The sequence below is a fragment of the Pelodiscus sinensis genome, chromosome 1 (genome assembly GCF_049634645.1).
Source record: "Pelodiscus sinensis isolate JC-2024 chromosome 1, ASM4963464v1, whole genome shotgun sequence".
In the NCBI taxonomy this organism is placed as follows: Eukaryota; Metazoa; Chordata; order Testudines; family Trionychidae; genus Pelodiscus; species Pelodiscus sinensis.
The window spans coordinates 4204237-4224311 of NC_134711.1; the positions used below are offsets into that span (position 1 = coordinate 4204237).

At 48.6% G+C, this 20075-nt stretch overlaps 1 protein-coding gene across 3 annotated transcripts in view; it reads right to left on the reverse strand.

Moving 5' to 3' along the window:
* Positions 1–20075, reverse strand: part of NRF1 (nuclear respiratory factor 1) — a 135395-nt gene that overhangs the window by 22758 nt on the left and 92562 nt on the right. For all 3 annotated transcript variants that reach the window (XM_006120331.4, XM_025183218.2, XM_075925374.1), the window contains 2 exons: positions 16743–16900; positions 9669–9793 (listed from right to left, as the gene is read on the reverse strand). In XM_006120331.4, the coding sequence (XP_006120393.1) occupies positions 9669–9793; positions 16743–16900 (283 nt within the window). The remainder of the gene's footprint in view (positions 1–9668; positions 9794–16742; positions 16901–20075) is intronic.

Here is a 20075-nt window from a genome sequence, read left to right on the forward strand (position 1 = left end):
TCACCGGTGACGCAGAGCCACAGAGGCGGTAAAACCCCTCCAGATCAGGACCAAGGCAGGGTAACCCCAGGCAGCACATGGGTGTTCTGAGAGCCCAGTTACACCTTGGCAACACGGCAGCCAGCCCTGCCTGCCAAGGGGGAGTGTGGGGAGGGAAATGACAATGCAGCTAAGGGCAAACGAGGCTCCCAACGTGGGTCTGAAGGAAAATCGGCTTCTCCCAGGAATGAAGTCAGCCAGCTGGGAGTCTGAAACTCCACCCTAAGGAGCCACAGCGGTGGCAGCAGCAGGTGCTTCTTCACAGGACCCAGACATCAGAGGATCAGAAGGCACGAGGGCCAAAAGTTCCCCCTTCCTCCAAGTCTCCCTCTTGTGGGTGCCCTGCCCTCCCCTCCCCACTCCCGACACGTTCCCAGCTGACTGTTCATGGAGGCAGCTCGGCTAAGTCCCTGGCCAAGGGAGAGGGCTACCACAGCACTTGCCCAATGCTGCCGGATGAGACACAACTGAGGATTGTGAGCAAGGAACTTCAGATGGTGGGAAAGATTGAGTTACGGGGCACTTTTTTCCATGGTGTCTGCTATTAGAATGGAAGCTCTTTGGGGCAGGGCCTGTGTCCTCCTGTATCTTGAGAGCCCCGAGCAAATGTTGAGCATTGCCACAAGGAAAAATGTACGTGTGTAATCGGATTTGGCAGCGGAGCTGGGAGCAGCGCCCCTTCTTCCCTAAAACTAGGTGGAGCAGGGAGAATCTGGCTGGAATTTAAGGGGCAGCTTGGGGCTGAGCTTTTCCTGCTGTCACTGTTAGCCAAATCCTGCTATAAATTTGCAAGCCAAGCAAAATGACTCTGGATGCCAAGGCTATGGGACCGGGCGGGGAGGCGCTCCCAGGGCATGCATCCATGGAGGCTTTGCCGACTGCAACTGTGTGTACAAACCCAGCGCTGCAGCACAAGCCCTGCAACGCAAATTGCCCTTTGTTATTTAGTTAGCGCTCGGTGGTGCCAACTGAAAAGGGACCCACAGTGTCCTGTGACCGCGCTCCCTCTTGCACATTGCGGAGTCTTCCTCCCCACTCCCGGTGGCCACCACGGCTGGAAAATGGAGTCTCGGTCCCGCGACAGGGACGTTCAGCTGAGGGATGTTTCACTGTTTGTACACCGCTTAGTGGGAAACGCCAACCGGCTGACATTCCCCGCCTCCGCTTACGGTTGCTCCCCCATAATCACGCCTGCCCAGGCAAAAGCCTGAGACTGACTTGAGTGAGTCAGGCAACCAAATCCCATGGCAATTTGACAGGATCTGGGCATGCTGCTCCCTCAAGCCACTTGGAAGAAACCACAACGCTAGTGACAGCGGGAAGGACGGAGCTGCACTGGCTACATTTCGGTGCGGGAAGCAGAACTGCTTTTAATCGTCACCGCAGAAAGGAAATCCCACTGGCTGGGATTTTTAAGATACAAAAACTAGAGGTCCAAGGAGATGCCGATGCGTCTGTCATATGCGCGTGCCCTCCTCCGGCTCCAAGCAAAAGGAACCATATTGCAGTGCTGATGGAGGGAGGGCTGCTATTTCTTTAAATGTAATGTTAATGCCTCGTAATCAGCTTTAATTTTCAAACAGACCCAGCCCTCCTGTCTGTTTTCCCTAATTCATGACACGTGGAAGGTAAATGGCCCTGTGCTTAAACCAGGGCAGCATCCGCTGTGACAGCTGGAGGGACTGTAAGTCTCAGCTGCCTGGTAATAGGAGTGGATGTCAAAACTCTCAGGGGGAGGGGGAGCCGGGGAGGGCAAGGGAGGTAGGGGAGATGCTACAAGGTCACCAGGGAGCCGGGAAGCAGCGCTTGCAGACAGGGTATATCGTTCACTGTACTGATGAGAAAGCCTGAAAACTAACTAGATCCCAGAGATGCTCCAAGCCACGTTCAAGCTGAAAGGGGACTTGGGGGAACTCCCAATGGCTGACAGACTTCACCCTGCTCTCTGGAGACTTGCAAACCGTCCATGGCTCACAGAGATGACCCTGAGAAGCAAAGGGGGGGGGGTGTCTTTGGAGTGTATCGGATTGCACCTAATAGGTAATTCAACACAAATCCAAGCCAGAGCCAACCACAGATGTGGACCCCCTCTCCTTGCAAATGACTTGATTCGAGCAGAGCTTGCAGGGATGAAAAGGGCAGCCTGAGAATTGAAGGGCGCTTGCTGGGGCAGAGTCAGGAGCGTGACAGGAGCACCCAAACTGGCTGGGACACCCCCTCCTCCCACCAAGCTGATCCCAGTGGCGAGAAGAAAGCAGGAGCCAGTTATCGGGTGCACTTTGCATTGATCAGGAGCCTTTCATCCAGGAGTCTCAAAGCCCTGCAGTCATCTGTCCTACATCTGGACCCACCGGGGGTTAAGCAAATTGCCCAAGGTCACCCAGCAGGAGAGATAGGAACGGAACCTCGGCTTCCAGCTCCACTTCCTGCTCTAACCACTGGACAAACCCTTCCTCCCTGTACTCAAGGCCTTATGACAAGCTGGCTTAGAGCATGTGAGCCTGCCACATGCCCACCCTCGTTCTTGGGGGGACCCGAGTATTTGGAGGGAAGAAGAAAGCAGGCAGCCAGGGCAGCCCAGGATCCAGTTTTCAGCAAGACTATTTTTAGCCCTACTTAGTGGGCAGACAAATAATACTAATGGCAGGAGGCATCTCGTCACCGGACCTGTGTGTCAAAGCAAAGGAGCTCAGGACCCAGCAAAGCCCAGGGCCAAAAAGCCAGCCTGAGCTGGGGACAGCCAGTGCTGGCAAAGATTAATGCTCAATAATGACAAGAATGCGCAATCCTGTGGCCTGTGTTTTAAAGTAGCCGCTCCTAAAGGGGCGCGAACATTGTTCCGGGCTAGCAGGGCCCCACGCCGGGCAAACGAGAACAGTCAGTGCAGCAGGAAGGGGGATCCCAGCTGCTGAGCCCAGAGGGGAGGGTGGTTCTCACAATGCTGCCCATCCTCGGAGCTGAGCATCCGCAGGCGCAGCCACCGCTAAGCTTTCATTCAGGGGCTGGGACTCACTGCAGCAGCACCGGGGAGGGAGAGGAAGCACACAGCACTGAGCCGTTTGTGGCACGTGAGCAGACGCCTGCAGTTCGTCCGTCGTTAAAGAAGCGACTTTCCTGACTCCCCTGCTTTCTGCAGGTTCTGGATGCGAGCAGGGAAGGAGGGGAGCGTGCACATGCAAACCTTTGCCAGTTATAGGACACAGAAAACACTGGCCCTTCCCTTCTTCTGGTCCATGCAAACTGCTATGATCCTCTTCCGTACCTTGACTTCAGGCCCTGTTTGAACGCCCCCCAGCCAGCCTGAATATAGCCGATTTAAACTCCTGCCTCTCACCTCTCAGGACCTACAAGGACTTCTGCCTCTCCTTTTTGGTTCACGAAGCTACGGTTGCCAGGCGTCCAGTAGCGAACCCGACAGTCTGGTATTTTTGCCTTCTGTCCGGTAAAAAAAAATTCAGAAAATACCAGACACCTAAAATGTCCGGAATTTTCTGATTTTTTCCCAGCCAAGGAGGCGAAAATCCCAAGCTGTCCGGCTCAATACGGAGGCAGTCTGGCAACCCTAGTGCTCATCTACCAGGTTCCACAGGGGAGCTGTCCAGCCCTGCGCAGGGAGGCAAGATGGCGGGCGGCTGCCAGCAGCCTGTTAGTGCCAAAAAGCCTCAAAAGCATTTCTTAAAGGGGCCATGCTTTTTTCTTTTTTTGCCTAACACCACTCAGGGTTGGGGTTTTTGGTTTTTTTTTTTTTTGTTTGGTATTTTTTTCAGAAACCATCTGGCAACTCTACACGTAGCTCTAATTTGGCCCTCCCCCTGCTATTCCACTCAACACTGCTCTGAAAGCGAGACTGACTTGGGAAACATATTTTGAAAGGTAGTTTGTGAATTTCCCTTTGGGTTTTTATTGTACAACAGGCCACTAACAGTAAGCAGATCATCACTGCTCTGCGCCTGAGGCATTCAAAGGCAAACACAGGTAGCTACTTACTCGACAGGTTTGTCCTACGTACTAGTGCCTTGTTCTTTATTTTTGTTATCCAGGTCATTGGGGGACACAATGCAGGGAATGGGCCCCGGGCGCCTTCCCCTGACATGCTTTGAATTGGAAGAGTTTGTACAGAGCCTGACACTCTCGCCACATGTGTGGAAGTCCCCCTGCCACGCAGACACACTCTCCTGGGTCTTATCTGCGCAGTCCTTTACATGGTGCTAGAAACTGCTTGATAGCTGCTCCTTAGTTTGATCTTGCCCAAGAAGCAAGATCCCTCAAGCAAGCAGCGATTTGCTGCGTTTCATCTGATTTTTCTCTCTCGATCGCATCGCTAATTGCCATCACATGCTGATTGAAAGCTGCAAAGTGCCCGCCCCTTTGAAATGAGAAATACCCATCTAACTGCCTGTTTGCCCTAAACTCACTCGAGAGGCATGTTTCTGTGCAGATGCCGATTTCCTTTGTTTGCAAAAGCGCAGAGCTCGATAATCCCCCTTTGCTCACGTCAAACCGTCCTAATGCTCTCGCCCTGCTTTCATCACAGCCTGATAATCCTGCCTCGCCCTCGCCAGTAAGCCTGTCTCACTTCGGTCAGGATGAAAATTGTTATTGAGAAATTTACATCTCGTCTGCCGGCTCAACGTCATGCCCATCTGCACCCAGGGCAGAAAACCAGCAGACAAATTAGTATGATTAGTAGTCCTAGCCAAACACATGCCTGGAGCAGGAAAGCAAAGGGTCTACTTGTCAGAACTGAGGGAAACTAGGCAAGCTAGAACTGGGGCCCAGGAATGCAAAAGCAGGGGGTGCTACCAGTCAGGATTGAGGTGCATGAGCAGAGATTTTGGAGGGGTGAGGGAGAGGTACATACGTTTGCACACTGGTTGTACCCAGCTCAAGTCAGTATAATTAGTTCCCCCATGTACCCTCAGCAATTTCTCTCTAAGGGTTCCCAAACTGAGGGGCATGCCCCCGGGGGGGGGGGGGCGGGGCAGGAAGAAATTCCAGGGGAGGCACGAGGTACACAGGTCCTCACCCCCACCCCAACCCCAGTCATAGAACCATAGAGCTGGAAGAGACCTCAGAAGGTCATCAAGTCCAGCCCCCTGCCCTAGGCAGGACCAATCCCAACTCAATCAACCCGGCCAGGGCTTTGTCAAGCCGAGACTTAAACACCTCTAGGGATGGAGACTCCACTACTTCCCTAGGTAACCCATTCCAGTGCTTCACCACTGTCAATCTCCCCTCCCTCCCCGCTCCCAAGTTTTGCTGCTATTTTTGTTTTTCGGCCCCCGTTAGTTCCTTTTCTTTTCTTTTTTTTTCTCAACAAGTTTTGCTGCTATTTTTGGGGGCTCGGTGGGCCTGAGGATTTCTCAAAAATCAAAAAGGGGGCGTGATGCCAAAAAGTTTGGGAACCACGGAGATCAATGCAAGCTTCCTTCTTGACAGTCCCATTTCCTTTCCCGGCTCCCAACTTCATGCTTTCTTTTAACCTCCCATCTGTAGCTGGGAATCCTTACCAGCTCACTCACACCAACCACCCTTCCTCTTCCTCCAGGTCGTGGGAAAAAAAGCCATTTATTCTGCCAGGGCTTCCCGCTGGCCACTCTGGGTTTGTAAATTGTTATACAACGGACCCACTGACACTATTAACCTAAGCTCTGTGGGGCAGGGGTTGCGGTCTGCCTTTGGCATATCTGCCTTGCCCTGGCCAAGGGGCGCGCTCTAAACAACACGTACGCACATTCCTCTATATTTAAAAATGGCACCTCACTGAGAAAGTGTATCCCCAAAGATGATCTCAGCCCTCGGAGCCATGTGAAAAGGGAAGCTATGCCAAGAAGAGAGCTAGTAAACGGGAACTGCTTTGCTGGGCTCTGCCGCAGTGTCTCCTTCCTGACAAACTTCAAGAGTCTGTCTCCGTGCCCCCTTCATTTAAAAGCAGGCTGGGGCCGTCTCCTGCTATCAGCTATTGCTCCTCCGTGGGAATTAAGCTGCTTCCCCTTCCACGTGGAGGCAGGCGCCTAACCCTAGCCCTGTGCTTGCAACGCAGTCCATTTTCTCCCGTCAGAGCCCTTGCACATAGACAAACGGGGCTGTAGTGAAATCTATCTGGACTAGTGCAGCGTCTTCTTTCCAATGGTGTAAGAACACAGCGTTTGAGGCAAGGGCTTCGCCTGTTGGATTATCAGCGCCTGTACCCTGACAACACCAGATATGCCAGAAAAAGGAGAAACTGCAATGAAGGAGATTTGAGTTCCCTTAGCTGTAAGTGTTACTCCTCATAAGTGACAAGGAGTCCTGTGGCATCTTATAGACCAGTGATTCCCAATCTTTTTCCCATGGAGGAACCCCTAAAATAATTTTTCATATTCTGAGGAACTCCTACCTATGAAAACGTTTGCTTAGCCAGAAAAAGTTGACAGAGGGGAGCGCAATTCAATTACTGCTAAATTATTGTCAAGAAAATTTATTTGTGAAGAGCTGTTTTAATATAATGTTAGCTTACATTGTAAGAAAAAAAATTGTATTTATATATTCCATGATTTCTTGCGGCACCCCTGATGATGGTCCACAGAACCCTGGTTGGGAAACACTGTTATAGACAAACAGATGTATAGGAGCATAAGCTTTCGTGGGCAAAGACCCGCTTCGTCAGATTCATGATCTGACAAAGTGGGTCTTTGCCCATGAAAGTTTATGCTCCAATACATGTGTTAGTCTTTAAGGTGCCACAGGACTCCTTGTCGCTTTTGCAGATCCAGTCTAACACGGCTACCCCTCTGATCCTGCTCATAGGAATACCCATAGCCCTCTTCCAGGTACAAAGAGACGTTTTCCCCTTTGTGATCAGTGTGTTTCTCCTGGAATTGGGGTATCACTTCCTGACAGCAGATGGAAAAACAACAATAGAATGGAGAGACATAACATAGCCAAACAAGGAGGGAAGAATTTTGTCCAGTGGCTGAAGTAAAAGAACAGGAGTCAGGACACTTAGACTTTGTTTACACTCAGAACATTAAAACGCAGCTGGGGTGGCGGCTGCAGCGCTGGGAGAGAGCTCTGTGAGCGCTCTAGGTAAACCGTCCCCCTGAGGGAAGTAGCTAACAGCACTAGGAGCCTGTTTACAGAGCTGTGACTGGCAGCGCTCAGTGCAGGGGGGCTTTTTTTCACACCCCTGAGTGAGAGAGTTACAGCGCTGTAACTTGCCAGTGTAGACAAGCCCTTTGGTTCTAGTCCCTGCTCTGTTAACGTGTCTCTGCATGACTTTGGGCAAGTCTGTTAAACTCTCTTGCCTCCATTTAGCTACCCATACAATGAGTGTAACAGGCCTCAGAACACAACCCAGAGACATATGGAAATCAACACTGGTAAAATATGTTGGCATCCTTGCATGGTAGAAGCTAGCGAAAGGCAAAGGAGTTTTAGAGAGGAACACTGATTGGCAATATTAGCAAGTTCAGTCTTTATCCGAATCACTGGGCAAGGAGAATTTGCTGGTAAACTCAGTCACTGATCTAAGATAGCTGCCCTTTCTTTTGCTGCAGCTAATCACATCCAGCCACTCACATTTAATCTCCCACTGATGGAATTGCATTCCGAACAGCTTGGCTACTGACTGGCTACATCAGATGTGTAAATGTGTATACTCTGGCAGATCCTTTACCTTGGTAGCAGGAGAGAACTCCAACTAGAAAAGCTACATGCACGGGTGGCTGGGGACACAAAATCTGAATGATGATACAGAAGCTGAAAATTCCTCTCCCGTCTGGGAATGGAGGGCAGACAGCGGGAAATGATATCAAAGTCGCCTTCCTACCCTATGGGGAGATGTATTAGCTGGTTACATAATAAAACTAACTGCCTGGTGCTTCCAAGGACTATTGCCGAGACAAAGACCTTCCCCTTTAATGCCACCAGAGATTAGAGCAATCGAAGAGGAGAGGAAACAAGGGGAGGGACCGTGGGTGAGGTTTTGCGCAGAGAAAAATGCCGCAAACAACAGTCTCTTTCCTAAATGCATTGTAAATCCCATCTGATTTCGAAGTCTGCTGTGAAAGCCATCTTGCATTAAAACCATTTTAATGCTGGATGAATGAGGTAGAGTGACTCAGATCCTGGAGTGAGTCTAGGCGGGGAACTGTCCAGAGGAATTCAGAGCATGAAAGCACTTTGGACACAGACCAAAAGGAAGAGGCCTGACAGATTAGCTAACCCACTTTTTATTCTTAAAGGGACACCAATGTGCTTTTCCAAGTCTGACATTGTAAAACCTTCCTGGAAATAAAATGCCCTTTCTTTCCCGGCCCTTGTGTTGGTAAATCCAGATTCCCTACTGTCCTACCCAAAACAATTCCATTTCTTTTACTTCTTTGAGAGGTAGGGGGCAGGCAATAACACCCTCAAATAAGGTATAGATTTAGAAATAGGATTTACAGGTTAATTCGTGCTCCCTCTTCAGGCCAGTTGACTCCATAGCAACAAAACCAAGTGCAATGTTATTAGTGAACGTTGCTACTGGTTTTTTTTGGTTGCATTTTCCGACAACAGACTGGTGATGTTTTAGAACATAAAGAACATTCCTAACCAATTATTTCAAGGTGGGTCAAATATGAGGCCTACACTATTAAAGGTGCTGCTTTCAATACGGAACAGACCAAAAGACAACGGCCATCACTTTGCACACTGGTAATCCTGGGACCGTTTCCTTTGGCATTATCAAATTTAAAATAGTTCAATCTTTTAACGCTGCATTACCTTATAACTGGGCATGTTACACATGTCTTAAGCACAGACAATAACTTAAATTCAACTGCATCATCAAGTCGTTTTGAATTAACTAATGCATTTCATCCGTGAACTTGGAAAGCAATGTTTTATTTACTTTGGCAGTTGAGCAAAGGCATAACATGGGACAGTTACATGTGGCTGGTTAATATTATCTGATATTTGCCTAAGACAGAGGGACTCTGATTAGGTACTCTGCTAAGATTAATAACCACTACCACAGCAATTTGCGGTTGGCTAATTATAGTAGATACCACTCAGAACAGGCACTCAGATACTGTGAGGTGTACCACAGAAAGGCCTATAAAGAAAGCAAGCAAGAGCCTGAACTGTGCTAAATGAAAATAGACAGAGCAGGGATGAATTCACGGGTATGGAAGGTGCCACAAAAGTAGATACTCAGTATCTAGTGACAATTCTCCAGTAACCAAAGAGGAACATGTGAAAAAGTCCTCTGGGTGGCAAGGAAACATGGAGGGCAGCACTTTGCAGGCACCTCTCAACCAAATTCTTTGCCACTTCAACTTCCAAGGCCATCTCATTGGCCTAAGAGGGCAGCAAAGCCCTTTTAAAAAGGTGAAACCTGGCTTATGATGCTCCTAATGGTGAAGCCTTCCTTATAGCAAAAAAAAAAAAAAAAAAAAGCCCAACATCCCCGATAACTTTCCCTTGGGGAATCAGCACTAGCTTCTTGCTAAGCAAAGCTCCTGGTTTGTCACCATTCAAAATGGAACTTCCTCCCCTTGTTTCCTGCATGGGCTGGGTTTGTTCTGACTCATCCCGTCGGCCAGGACTTGAGGGTTTGAGTAGAAAACAAAATTAAATCCAATTAAATATTTATCTGCTCTTACCATTAGCATCCTGGACTCCAGTAAGCGCTCCCACGGCTGCTGCCGTTTCACCGGACAGGACAATTTGTCCTCCCCCCTGAAGGGTGGCTTCCGCAAGCGTGGCGACAGCGTGAGCGGCTGCTTCACTGCAGACAAGAAAAGAAAAAGAACAATTAGAGAAAGGGAGCGCTGGGGTGCTTGGCTTTCACCAGCTGCCACCGAAGGAGAGCCCACACATGGGGGTGGTAAGAGCTCTCGCTAGGCCAAAGGAACGGAAATGCTCATGTCGTGAACAATCCTAGGGTGTGTCTAGACTACAGGGTTTTTTCGAAAAAAGTGGTCTTTTTTCGAAAAAACTTCCCCTGCATCTAGACTGCTGCCGCGTTCTTTAGAAAGTAAATCAAAAGAACGCGGCAGTTTTTTCGACCGCGGAAAACCTCGTTTGACGAGGAATAACACCTTTTTTCAAAAGTGCGCTTTCAAAAAAAGGCGCTACGTAATGCAAACTGTGCTTTTTCAAAAGAGGGCATCCAGACTGCCTGGGTGCTCTCTTCTGAAAAAGCGGCTTGCTTTTTTGAAATTACTGGTTGTAGTCTAGACGCTTTTTTTCGAAAGTGGCTTGCAGTCTAGACGTAGCCCTAGTGTGGAAGAGGGCTAAGATGGACCAGATGAAATGGCCTAGATGAAATTACTATAAGGTGGGTGGCAAAACTGGCCCTAACTGACTTGCATAACAGAGTAGAGGGGATGCTTATAACATTTGTGGATGGCACAAAGCTGGGAGTGGTTGCTCGTACTTTGAAGGGCAGGATTAGAATTCAAAATGACCTTGAACGAACTGGAATGAAAACACCCTTAAATCCCTCTGTCAGCAGAGGGGTGTAGTTTAGACACACCCTAAGTGACTAGTTGTACTGTTGAAAAGGGTCAGGGGGTTATAGCTGATCAAAAATTGAACATGAGCCAACAATGTGATGCCGCTCTAACACGGTTATTTGTAAGATATGGGAGGTAATTGTTAGGGATGTTAGATAGTGTGTAATTGAAGAGTCATGTAACCACATCAAATCTTAGTGGTTACGTGATTATTCGACAGTCCCTGGGGGTGGGGCCAGCAGCCAGTGCACTCCCGGCCACACTCCCAGGGAGCTCCGTCATCTCGTGCTGCTGCTTCTGCGCTAGGGGTGGCAGGCGGGAGCCAGCCCAGAAGGGAGCCAATTTAAAAACTAGCTCCCCCCTGCTGCCTTGCGCTGCTGCTTTTGATACAGCACAGGGCGGTGGCAGCCCCCGTCCATGAGGGGCCTGAGCTCCCCGCGGACTGCTGTGCCGGCATCCCATGGAGCAGCCACTGACCACGGTAAGCCAGGGCCTGGGGTGGACAGAGGCTGCTCCCCCCCACCTATGCTGCCGCCTCTGATAGAAGCAGCAGCGCAGTGTGGGGGAGGGAAAGGCAGCTCCACCTGAACACTGGCTCCTGCCTGCCCCCTCCCCTGCACTGCTGCCTCTGACAGAGAGGCAGTAGCGTGGGAGGAGGGCAGCGAAGCGGGGGGGGGGGGGCGGGCAGGGGAAGGAGGAAGAAGAGAAGCAACTCATGTAAGCCAACACGTGTAGGGAGCTGGCTTGAAAACCAGCTTCCTGCATGTACCAACTCCCGCTTGCCCCCCACATCTTCCATGCTGCTACCTCTCTATTAGAGGCAGCAACGCTGGAGTGAGGGGGATAGGTGGCTGTGCAGATCCGGGGCTCGTGGGGAGCCGGCTTAACATTGACATTTGGCTACATGTTAATATCTCTAGTAACTGCCCTGCTATACTCAGCAAGGGTGAGAGCTAAGCTGGGGCCACTGTATCCACCTGTGGGGACCACAATTTAAGAAAAATGTGGACAAACTGGACAGAGTCCAGAAGAGAGCAAGAAAAAAGAAAAAACGGTTAAGGAAACCTGACCTATTAAGGTTAACGTGTTAATTGAAACTGGGGTTGTTTATTCTTGAGTCCCGATGACTGAGGAGGGTCCTGAAAACAGTCGTCAAATCTGTTAAGGGCTGTTACGAAGAGGATTATGCGCAATTGTTCTCAATGTCCACTGAAGATAGGAATCTATCAAGTTCGCCCGCAGCAAGAGAAGTTGGCTACTAGGAAACATTTCCCAACTATCAAGCTCTGGAATAGGCTGCCCAGGGAAGCGGTGGAATCCCTGTTATCAGACGCTTTTAAGAACAGGTTAGCGAAACACCCATCACAGACGGTCAAGGTCTATTTGGCCCTGCGTCAGCGCAGGGAGCTGGATTAGGCCTTCTCAAGGCCCTCTCCAGCCTCACATTTGTAAAAATGACCCAACTGGCCCTTCCAATCTCTAATTTCTCCTATTATAAAATCCCTCTTAGTGCACATGTAATAGCCTTTTGCAAGCGACTTTTGAGAAGCCCAGGTAAGTTATAGCAAGCGATTGGACCTTATGCAAAAAGCCCTAACAAACTGGAGAGACAGGCTCTTCCTGTGCAGAAACCGTACTAGTTTTTCCCCATCAAAACCCCATTTCCTCCATCTGTTGTAATTCTACCTTCAGTAATTGTTTCAACCAATTCACCTTCCCCTGAAGTCAAGCTCACTGGTCAGTTTTTCTCTTGATCACTTCAGCTCCTTTAATCCAAAGCCAAACATTTTGCTACCTAGTGGTTTAATAGCTCATTTTAATGAGAGGGTAGCAGCTGAGTGACTTGTGCTATTCATGTGTTTGCTCCAGAGCCTCTTCTTTAGAGAGCTGAATATCTGACAGTGCTTCACCTAGACTATCTGAACAAGCAGATGCATCTTCGGCAGTGAAGATGAATGCAAAGTCGTCATTTAGCTTCCCTAAGAACTTCCTTAATTGCTCCATAGTAGTCCAAATCCACCCACAGCTTTTCTTGCAGGCTTCCTATGTGTTATTTGTTTTATGTCCTTCCCTCTTGACCTTTTTAATTTCCATCATAGAGTATACGCTCCTTCCAGATGACCTGGCTTGGAGTCTCATTTCTAAACGACACCTGTTTGGCTCAAAATAATTCCCATTGTATTTGACCGTATCATCTTGGTTTTTTGCCTTCTCACCTCTTTTTGCCTAGGAAGTTATGCCAGATCTCCTGAAAATCTGCACCGGCAAAAAGACATTTATAGCATGGGAAGACTGGCTAAAATAAACAGACTTCACTTGCAGGAGCTGCGCAGGCAGGAGTGGCTCATATTTAAATCCACTTTCAAGGGTAATTTAGCATCGCAATGAATGACTGCCTCCCTGAAAATAGTAATAGTGTTTTGTTTTATAAATGCTCTGTCCACCTATGTTGAGCTCCCCAGGTTTATCCACTAACTCATTTACATGCCCTCCCTTTCGTCCTCTCTTGCTGGAAGGTGCTCCTAAGAATCCCATCCCTAAACCCATTCCAGCAATTGCTTCGTGTGCCACACCTGCACACATCTGCTAGTTACAATGATGCTACTTCTCCAGGGACCCCTAGATACCATGCCTGCACCTGATGGAGTGACGAGGTGTACACTACAGAGGGCAGCTTTGTACTAAAACCAAGTAGAAACCTGCCAAAGCTGGTAACAGTAGCCAGCTCTTATGGACTGGGGTGTCCTCGAGGCCTAGTGACAGAGCCACGAAGAGAGAGGTGGGAAACCTCAGCTCACTGTCAGGACTGCTGAAGGAGGTGGTGGTAGAGAAGGAGGACTATGCTCCTTGAGTCAATCCAGAACAAGAGTCCCATATGAAGAGAGGCTAAAGAGACTGGGACTTTTCAGTTTAGAAAAGAGGAGACTGGGGGGATATGATAGAGGTCTATAAAATCATGAGTGGTGTGGAGAGGGCGGATAAAGAAAAGTTATTTATTAGTTCCCATAATAGAAGAACTAGAGGACACCAAATGAAATTAATGGGTAGCAGGTTTAAAACTAATAAAAGAAAGTTCTTCACACAGCGTGTAGTCAACCTGTGGAACTCCTTGCCAGAGGAGGCTGTGAAGGCTAGGACTATAATAGAGTTTAAAGAGAAGCTAGATAATTTCATGGAGGTTAGGTCCATAAAAGGCTATTAGCCAGGGGATAGAAATGGTGTCCCCTGGCCTCTGTTTCTCAGAGGCTGGAGATGGATGGCAGGAGACAAATCGCTTGATCATTGTCTTCGGTCCACCCCCTCTGGGGCACCTGGTGCTGGCCACTGTTGGCAGACAAGCTACTGGGCTAGATGCACCTTTGGTCTGACCCAGTAGGGCCATTCTTATGTTCTAAGACTTGCAGCCAATTAATGCATCATGTGCGGTCACGTAGGCTGGTAGCCATACCACAGGCCTACATGAAGGATGTAAAGCAAAGGGTGGGTAAGATGTCAGGGCTTGCATAAATCACACCCCTCGCCCCTGAGGAAAACAAATCCATATATGCCCACCCTCGCATACACTTCCCAATTGCGGCCACTGTCAACATCTCAACACTTCTATTTCTGCCGGCAGCCGAACTCTCCCTTACCTGTGATAAACACTGGAATCAGCTCAGCTGCATTGCAGCTTGTTAACAAGACCTCCTGAGGCACCATTACTCTGCCGCTAACAGAAAGCAACCTGCACTACCACAGCACAAGAGCCGGCCTTTGTATTGTCCCAAAAGTGTACTTTGTTCTCACCCATATGTAACTAGAGCAGCCAAAATGCTTACTGAATACCTCATCTCACCTCTTGAAGCTCTTGTTGCAGGTTTCCCCACTCCCTCCGGAAATACAGAGCTGGCTAAAGAGAGAGAGATTGCCAGGACCCCTCGGATTGCTACTAGAGATAAAGGAAGAACAATTATTTCCACTAAGGACAGTGATTTTCAGAAGCAAACCCTGTTATTTATTTTCGAGCTGCTGAAAAGTAGCTACACAATAGGATATGGGCACTCCAGCATTAACAGGAGTGTTGTGAGCAAGACACGAGAAGTCATTCTTCTGCTCTACTCTGCGCTGAATAGGCCTCAGTTGGAGTATTGTGTCCAGTTCTGGGCACCGCATTTCAAGAAAGATGTGCAGAAACTGGAGAGGGTCCAGAGAAGAGCAAAAAATGATGAAAGGTCTAGAAAACATGAGCTATGAGGGGAGACTGAAAGAATTGGGCTTGTTTAAGCTTGGAAAATAGAAGACTGAGAGGGGACATGATAGCTGTTTTCAATTATCTAAAAGGATGTTACAAGGGGGAGGGAGAAAAATTGTTCTCTTTGGCCTCTGAGGTTAGGACAAGAAGCAATGGGCTTAAACTGCAGCAAGAAAGATTAAGTTTGGACATTAGGAAAAACTTCCTGCATGTCAGGGTGGTTAAACACCAGAATAAATTGCCGAGGGAGGTTGTGGAATCTCCATCACTGGAGATATTTAAGAGCAGGTTAGACAGACATCTATCAGGGATGATCTAGATGGTGGTTGGTCCTGCCGTGAGCACAGGGGACTGGACTTGACGACCTCTCAAGATCCCTTCAGTTCTAGTGTTCTATGATTCTATGAGAAAGAGATAAATCATGCACGAATAGGCTTGGTAGAACACCACTTTTACTGTTATAGCTTCAATAACCGCTCCTGATACAGAGATGCGTTAAGCAGTGGAACAGCCTAAAATAATGGCCACATTCCTGTTCTTTCTGTCCTTTAAAAGTTCTTGTGATGACTACTGGAAGTGGCCACCCTAGAAGGTGGGGAAGGGTGGACTTTGTGACAGTAGGCTTTCTCTACAACGTTATGAATACGTGGGGTGGAGTCAATTTTCATATCATCCCTTGAAAAGAGTGACCCAGGTTTTCTAAAAAAGTGACTGCACAGACAGCAAGTCTTTATCAGTCATAAAGTTAATGGATATAACATAGTGGCAGATGAGACCATGTTCCGAAAGATACCCGAGCCTGGGTCCCCGTCCTGGCCTCTTACTGGGAGTAATGCAGAGGCACTGCAAGTGACTCAGCAGCACCCTCGCCCATTGATTAAAATGTGGCCCTGTTTGGTACCAAAGGGGGAGAGGTGGGACTGGGGGGCGGGAAGGAGAGGAAAGATCTGCTTGACACAGCCGAGAAATAATTCTGGGCTTGGCCTGGATCCTGCTGCCATGGAAATGTGGAAGCATTTGTGGAATGTAGCTAGTATGACAGTGGCTGTTTTAACAAGTGGACTGGTGTAGAGTTCCTGGAGTCCTGCACTAACACCCAGCCGTCCATGCTCTTCTCCTGGCAGGACCAAGCCTTGTCCAGTATACACACTCCAAGACTGAAGAGGCTGAGTGCACATGCAAAGCACAAATATAAGATAAACCAGGTAGGAAAACCTGAGGGTTGGGTTTCAGGCAATACGCAATAATACCCTGCCCTTTGGATTCTTTTCCCTCTTCTCGTGCTTGGGACAGTCTCCGTCTGCTCACTCAGATCCCTTCTCTCAACAGTGTCTTCTACAAGTCTTTCAACACGACCTCCGCAAGGCTCCTATCTCAACCTCACGCCAGTTCTTCATAGCCCCACCAGAACGCTCTTCTGCAACCAACCAACTATGTGGCTCATTTCAAGCCAAGTGTTCCCCAAGCAGAAAGAGAAATCCAGGCAGTTCACTGCAGATTCTCGGCTCCAGAACCAAATACAGGAGAAACACCAACAACTAGCCTTGAAGAGTGATTCTGATTTCAGATCCAGGGAGACCAGGCTGCCACATGCCAGGTTAAACCAAAGCCATTGAGGGGTCCTCAATAATGTTGACAGAGAGGTGGAGTGTATTAAGCTGTGCTGCTAACGCACTGTAGCTCTTATCTGCTGTAATTGTACCAGTTCTACAGAGAGGGAGAAGCAGTAACGATATCTTCCCTAACAGTAATTTCCATTTCAGCAAGCTTCCTCATATTGCAATGGGATATTAGGAAATGGTCTATGCATGTTTTGGCTTGGATGGGTTGGGAATTCACTATGAAAAATCACTATGAAAGACCCCAGACAACTTCTTCCAAACGTATGACCAGCTTTTGGGCTGTCCTCACCGTGACAGATAGCAAGCCTGGCAGAAAGGTCTCCTTCTTCAGGGGCCTTACTCTGTAACTCCTGCTCTCACATGTACCTGTTCAACGCCATGGTAACGGTTGCTCCTTGTTGCATCTCTTGAGATGCTGCCACTGCTGCTTCTGCCAGCGATGCCACCGCCTGCGTGGCCTCTGAGGCCTGCGTCGTTTGGATAGTCATCTCTCCCCCCTGTAGCGTTGCCCAGTTCTGCTCCACCTAATTGGGGAAAGAGAGAAAGAGAATGCGAATAATGCGCATTTTCCTGAATCGTTCCCACAGCTGGGTGGCTACTTGTAAAATGAGAATGTCAAACACTTTCAAAATGTCTTTGAAAAATCCTACCTGCTTTATTTTGCACAAAACGTCCTTAGAGCACCTCTGGTGGAAAAAGAGGTGCCTTGGGAGTAATTTAGAAACCTAGCTATAGGCAACATTTTGGAAACCATCCAATTGCTTCTCATTCACTACCAAGGTGTTGACTCCTGCCTCCGATTGCCTATGAGATTTCATACAAATGTTTTCATGATGCCTCCCATGCTGCCCCACATATATAAGGGAGAAATCCCCTCCATAGATGCAAACACTACCTTGTTATCCTCTAAATCCATCCTTTGCTATGATGTCTACAGATAACGTGCCTGTTATTTTAAACTCATTTTTATGCCTGAAGTGTCTAGTACCCCTGGTCATGGACCAAGACGCCATGGTGCCAGGTACTGTATACATACACCACAAAATGTCTCATTTCCTCCTATTCCCTCATTTGGGCGCCCATAATCATTTTCTCTCAGATCATACTCAGAGTGTAAGATGTCTGGGATTGTCTTTTTGTTCCGTGTTTACACAATGCCTAGAACAATGGAGTCTGGCCCATGACTAGGGATCTTATGAATAAAACGAATAATGAATGTTACATGTAGAAGCAGTTTGTTCATTGTGATACATCCCACACTATGCAGGATCTTGTGCTTGCCAGAGAATTCACCTTCTCCCAGCTGATCATTCTCCATCCTAGGCTATCCTCCGCCAGTTGGGACCCCACATGCAGCAGTGAGTGAATGGTCACACACAGGATATTTGGGCATGAGGCAGGAATGAACATCAGGAAGAAAAGATCATACAATCAGAAGATGAAAGTTCTTCAGCCTTCAAGAGGTGTGGGCCATTTTAAAAGAGAAAATTCCTCTCACAGACCCATCCCTCCTCCCAGTTGCAAAAGTCCCTTTATATTGGCTGGTGCTTAAATGTTCATTCAACTGAACATCAGGAAGGGCTCCACAGACCACTGTCATGCCATCCAGAAAGGGAAGAGATTTACTTTATCACACCCAATCCATCCTGCCTAGGCAAAGGTTTTTCTTTTGATTTGAGTATCCTCTTACACACTGGATCTTAGAAATGAGACCGCTGGCAGAAAGCGGGAGAGGAAAGAACCACCATCCCCACTGAGGCGTGAAAAGAAGCAGAAGAGGATGGAGTCACAGAAGCTGTCGGTAGATTTTAAGGAGATGAATGATTGAGTCAATAGCAAATCACAGTTGAGGAGGAGGAGCACGGAGTAGAGATGTGGCCAGAAGATGCCATTTGATATCTTGGTGAGAGAACAGTTCCCTGGGAGAGGATCAAGGGTGGAGATGGAGAAACTCGAAGGCAATGACTGTAGACTGTGGTGAAAGGAAGCTGAGGTACGAGTTAGAGAGGCAGACTGGATCAAGGACTTTTTCTTTTTTTAGGCTGGAAGAGACCAGCATAGGCTTATATTGGTTGGGGAGGAGAATTAGAAGAGGAGGGAAAGGGAAGGGGCAAAGGATGTCAAGAGGCAGGAGGAGAGATTAGAGGCGAGCAGGCAAGAAACCTGTGTGTGCGTAACGGGGCAGAGGACAGTTTACTGGGGGTGGGAAGGGGGTAGTGTTGGGTCTCATCAACTGTCTCTTTGAAGACGTCAGCAGAATCCGTTGCTGGAGGGTACAGGAGGGGGACTCCAAGGCAGCAAAGGATCCAATCAGCTGCAATTGTTGCCCTGAGTCAGCGAGGGAGGAAAAAGCAGTGCGGCTTGCTCAGGAAGTGTGACGAACTGGAGGCAGAGGGAATAGAGCTGCAGCGAAGAAAACCTGCATGCTCACAAGACTTTTGGCAGAGGTTGGAGCCTGCTGGAATGGACATTGCTGGAGATGAGAGGAGTGGAAGAGTGACGGAGTGGAGTAGGCGGGGTCAGCGGAGTCAACAAAAGATAGAGAGAAGGGAGAGGGGAAGATGAAAATGGTTCAAGAGTCACTGACATCAACAGACTGTAGGTCACATCTGGGCAGGGGAGAGGGCCAACAGACAAGCACGCAGTGTTGAAGGAGATGAAGCAATGGTCACAAACGGGCCACGTGATGATGAGAAACACAGAGCAGAAGCATTCTGGTGAACTGGAACGTTGATCCGGGGAAAGGTTAGGCAAAGAGGAGCGAGAACCACAAAGGAAGCAGCAAGGGGATCAGATGGGGTCCCCGTGCCAAAGCAGAGGTCACCAAAACTGAAGTAGAAAGGATTGCGATGAGACCAGGAGTCCAAATAGAAGAGGAAGGAGGCTGATAGAGAGGGAAACAGAGGAGATGATCCAGAAGGACTGTTGGTCTCAGGGGAGAGAAGCATAACCCTGTAGGCACACCAAGAGACAAAGAGTGTGCAAGAAGTTGGCACTGAAAGAGAAAGTGGCTCCAGAGGCAGTGTTGGGAAGGGAGGGGGCGGGTAACGCAGGTTTCTTTAAGCACCCAGGGACCGAGGGAGCTGGATGGCAGAAATCTTTTTTGAGACAGAAGAGCAGGGTCAAGATAGAGCCCATTGTGCTGCTTACCACCCTGATACAGAAAAACGTTCAACTCTCCAGACACTGGGATGGTGGTAGATGGAAAGGGGGGGTGGGTGGGAAGGGAGGTTTCTGTCACATCACCCACGACAGGGATGGAGTGTGAAGAGCTGGCTTGGACAAGGAGGGGAACCCCAGGTAAGAAAACACACTTGGATCACAAGAGGCCCAACACCAAACTGCAGTTTGTCTACACAAGTAAAGTTTTACCTGTTTAATAAACTGGTTACAACTTTGTGTAGATGAGGGGGAGGTTTTCAGAGACAAGCTCTTAAGTCTCAAGGAGAGTCAATGAAGTTAGGCATCTAATTGCCATTTGTGCCTTTGAAAATCTTCCCCATGGCCTAGAGATAAAGATACCAGGCCCTGAAAAGCCTCTAGTGAATAGGAAGTACTTTTCAAGGCCAGAGCCCCAAACAAACAGCTGGCTTCGATTCGGTTTTTCAACTTCAAATGCTCTTTAATACAGAACAAAGCTGTTTTGTGCTGCCACCTATTGCCACAAAAACCTTTCCCTTACGGAACAGAACAGGTCGA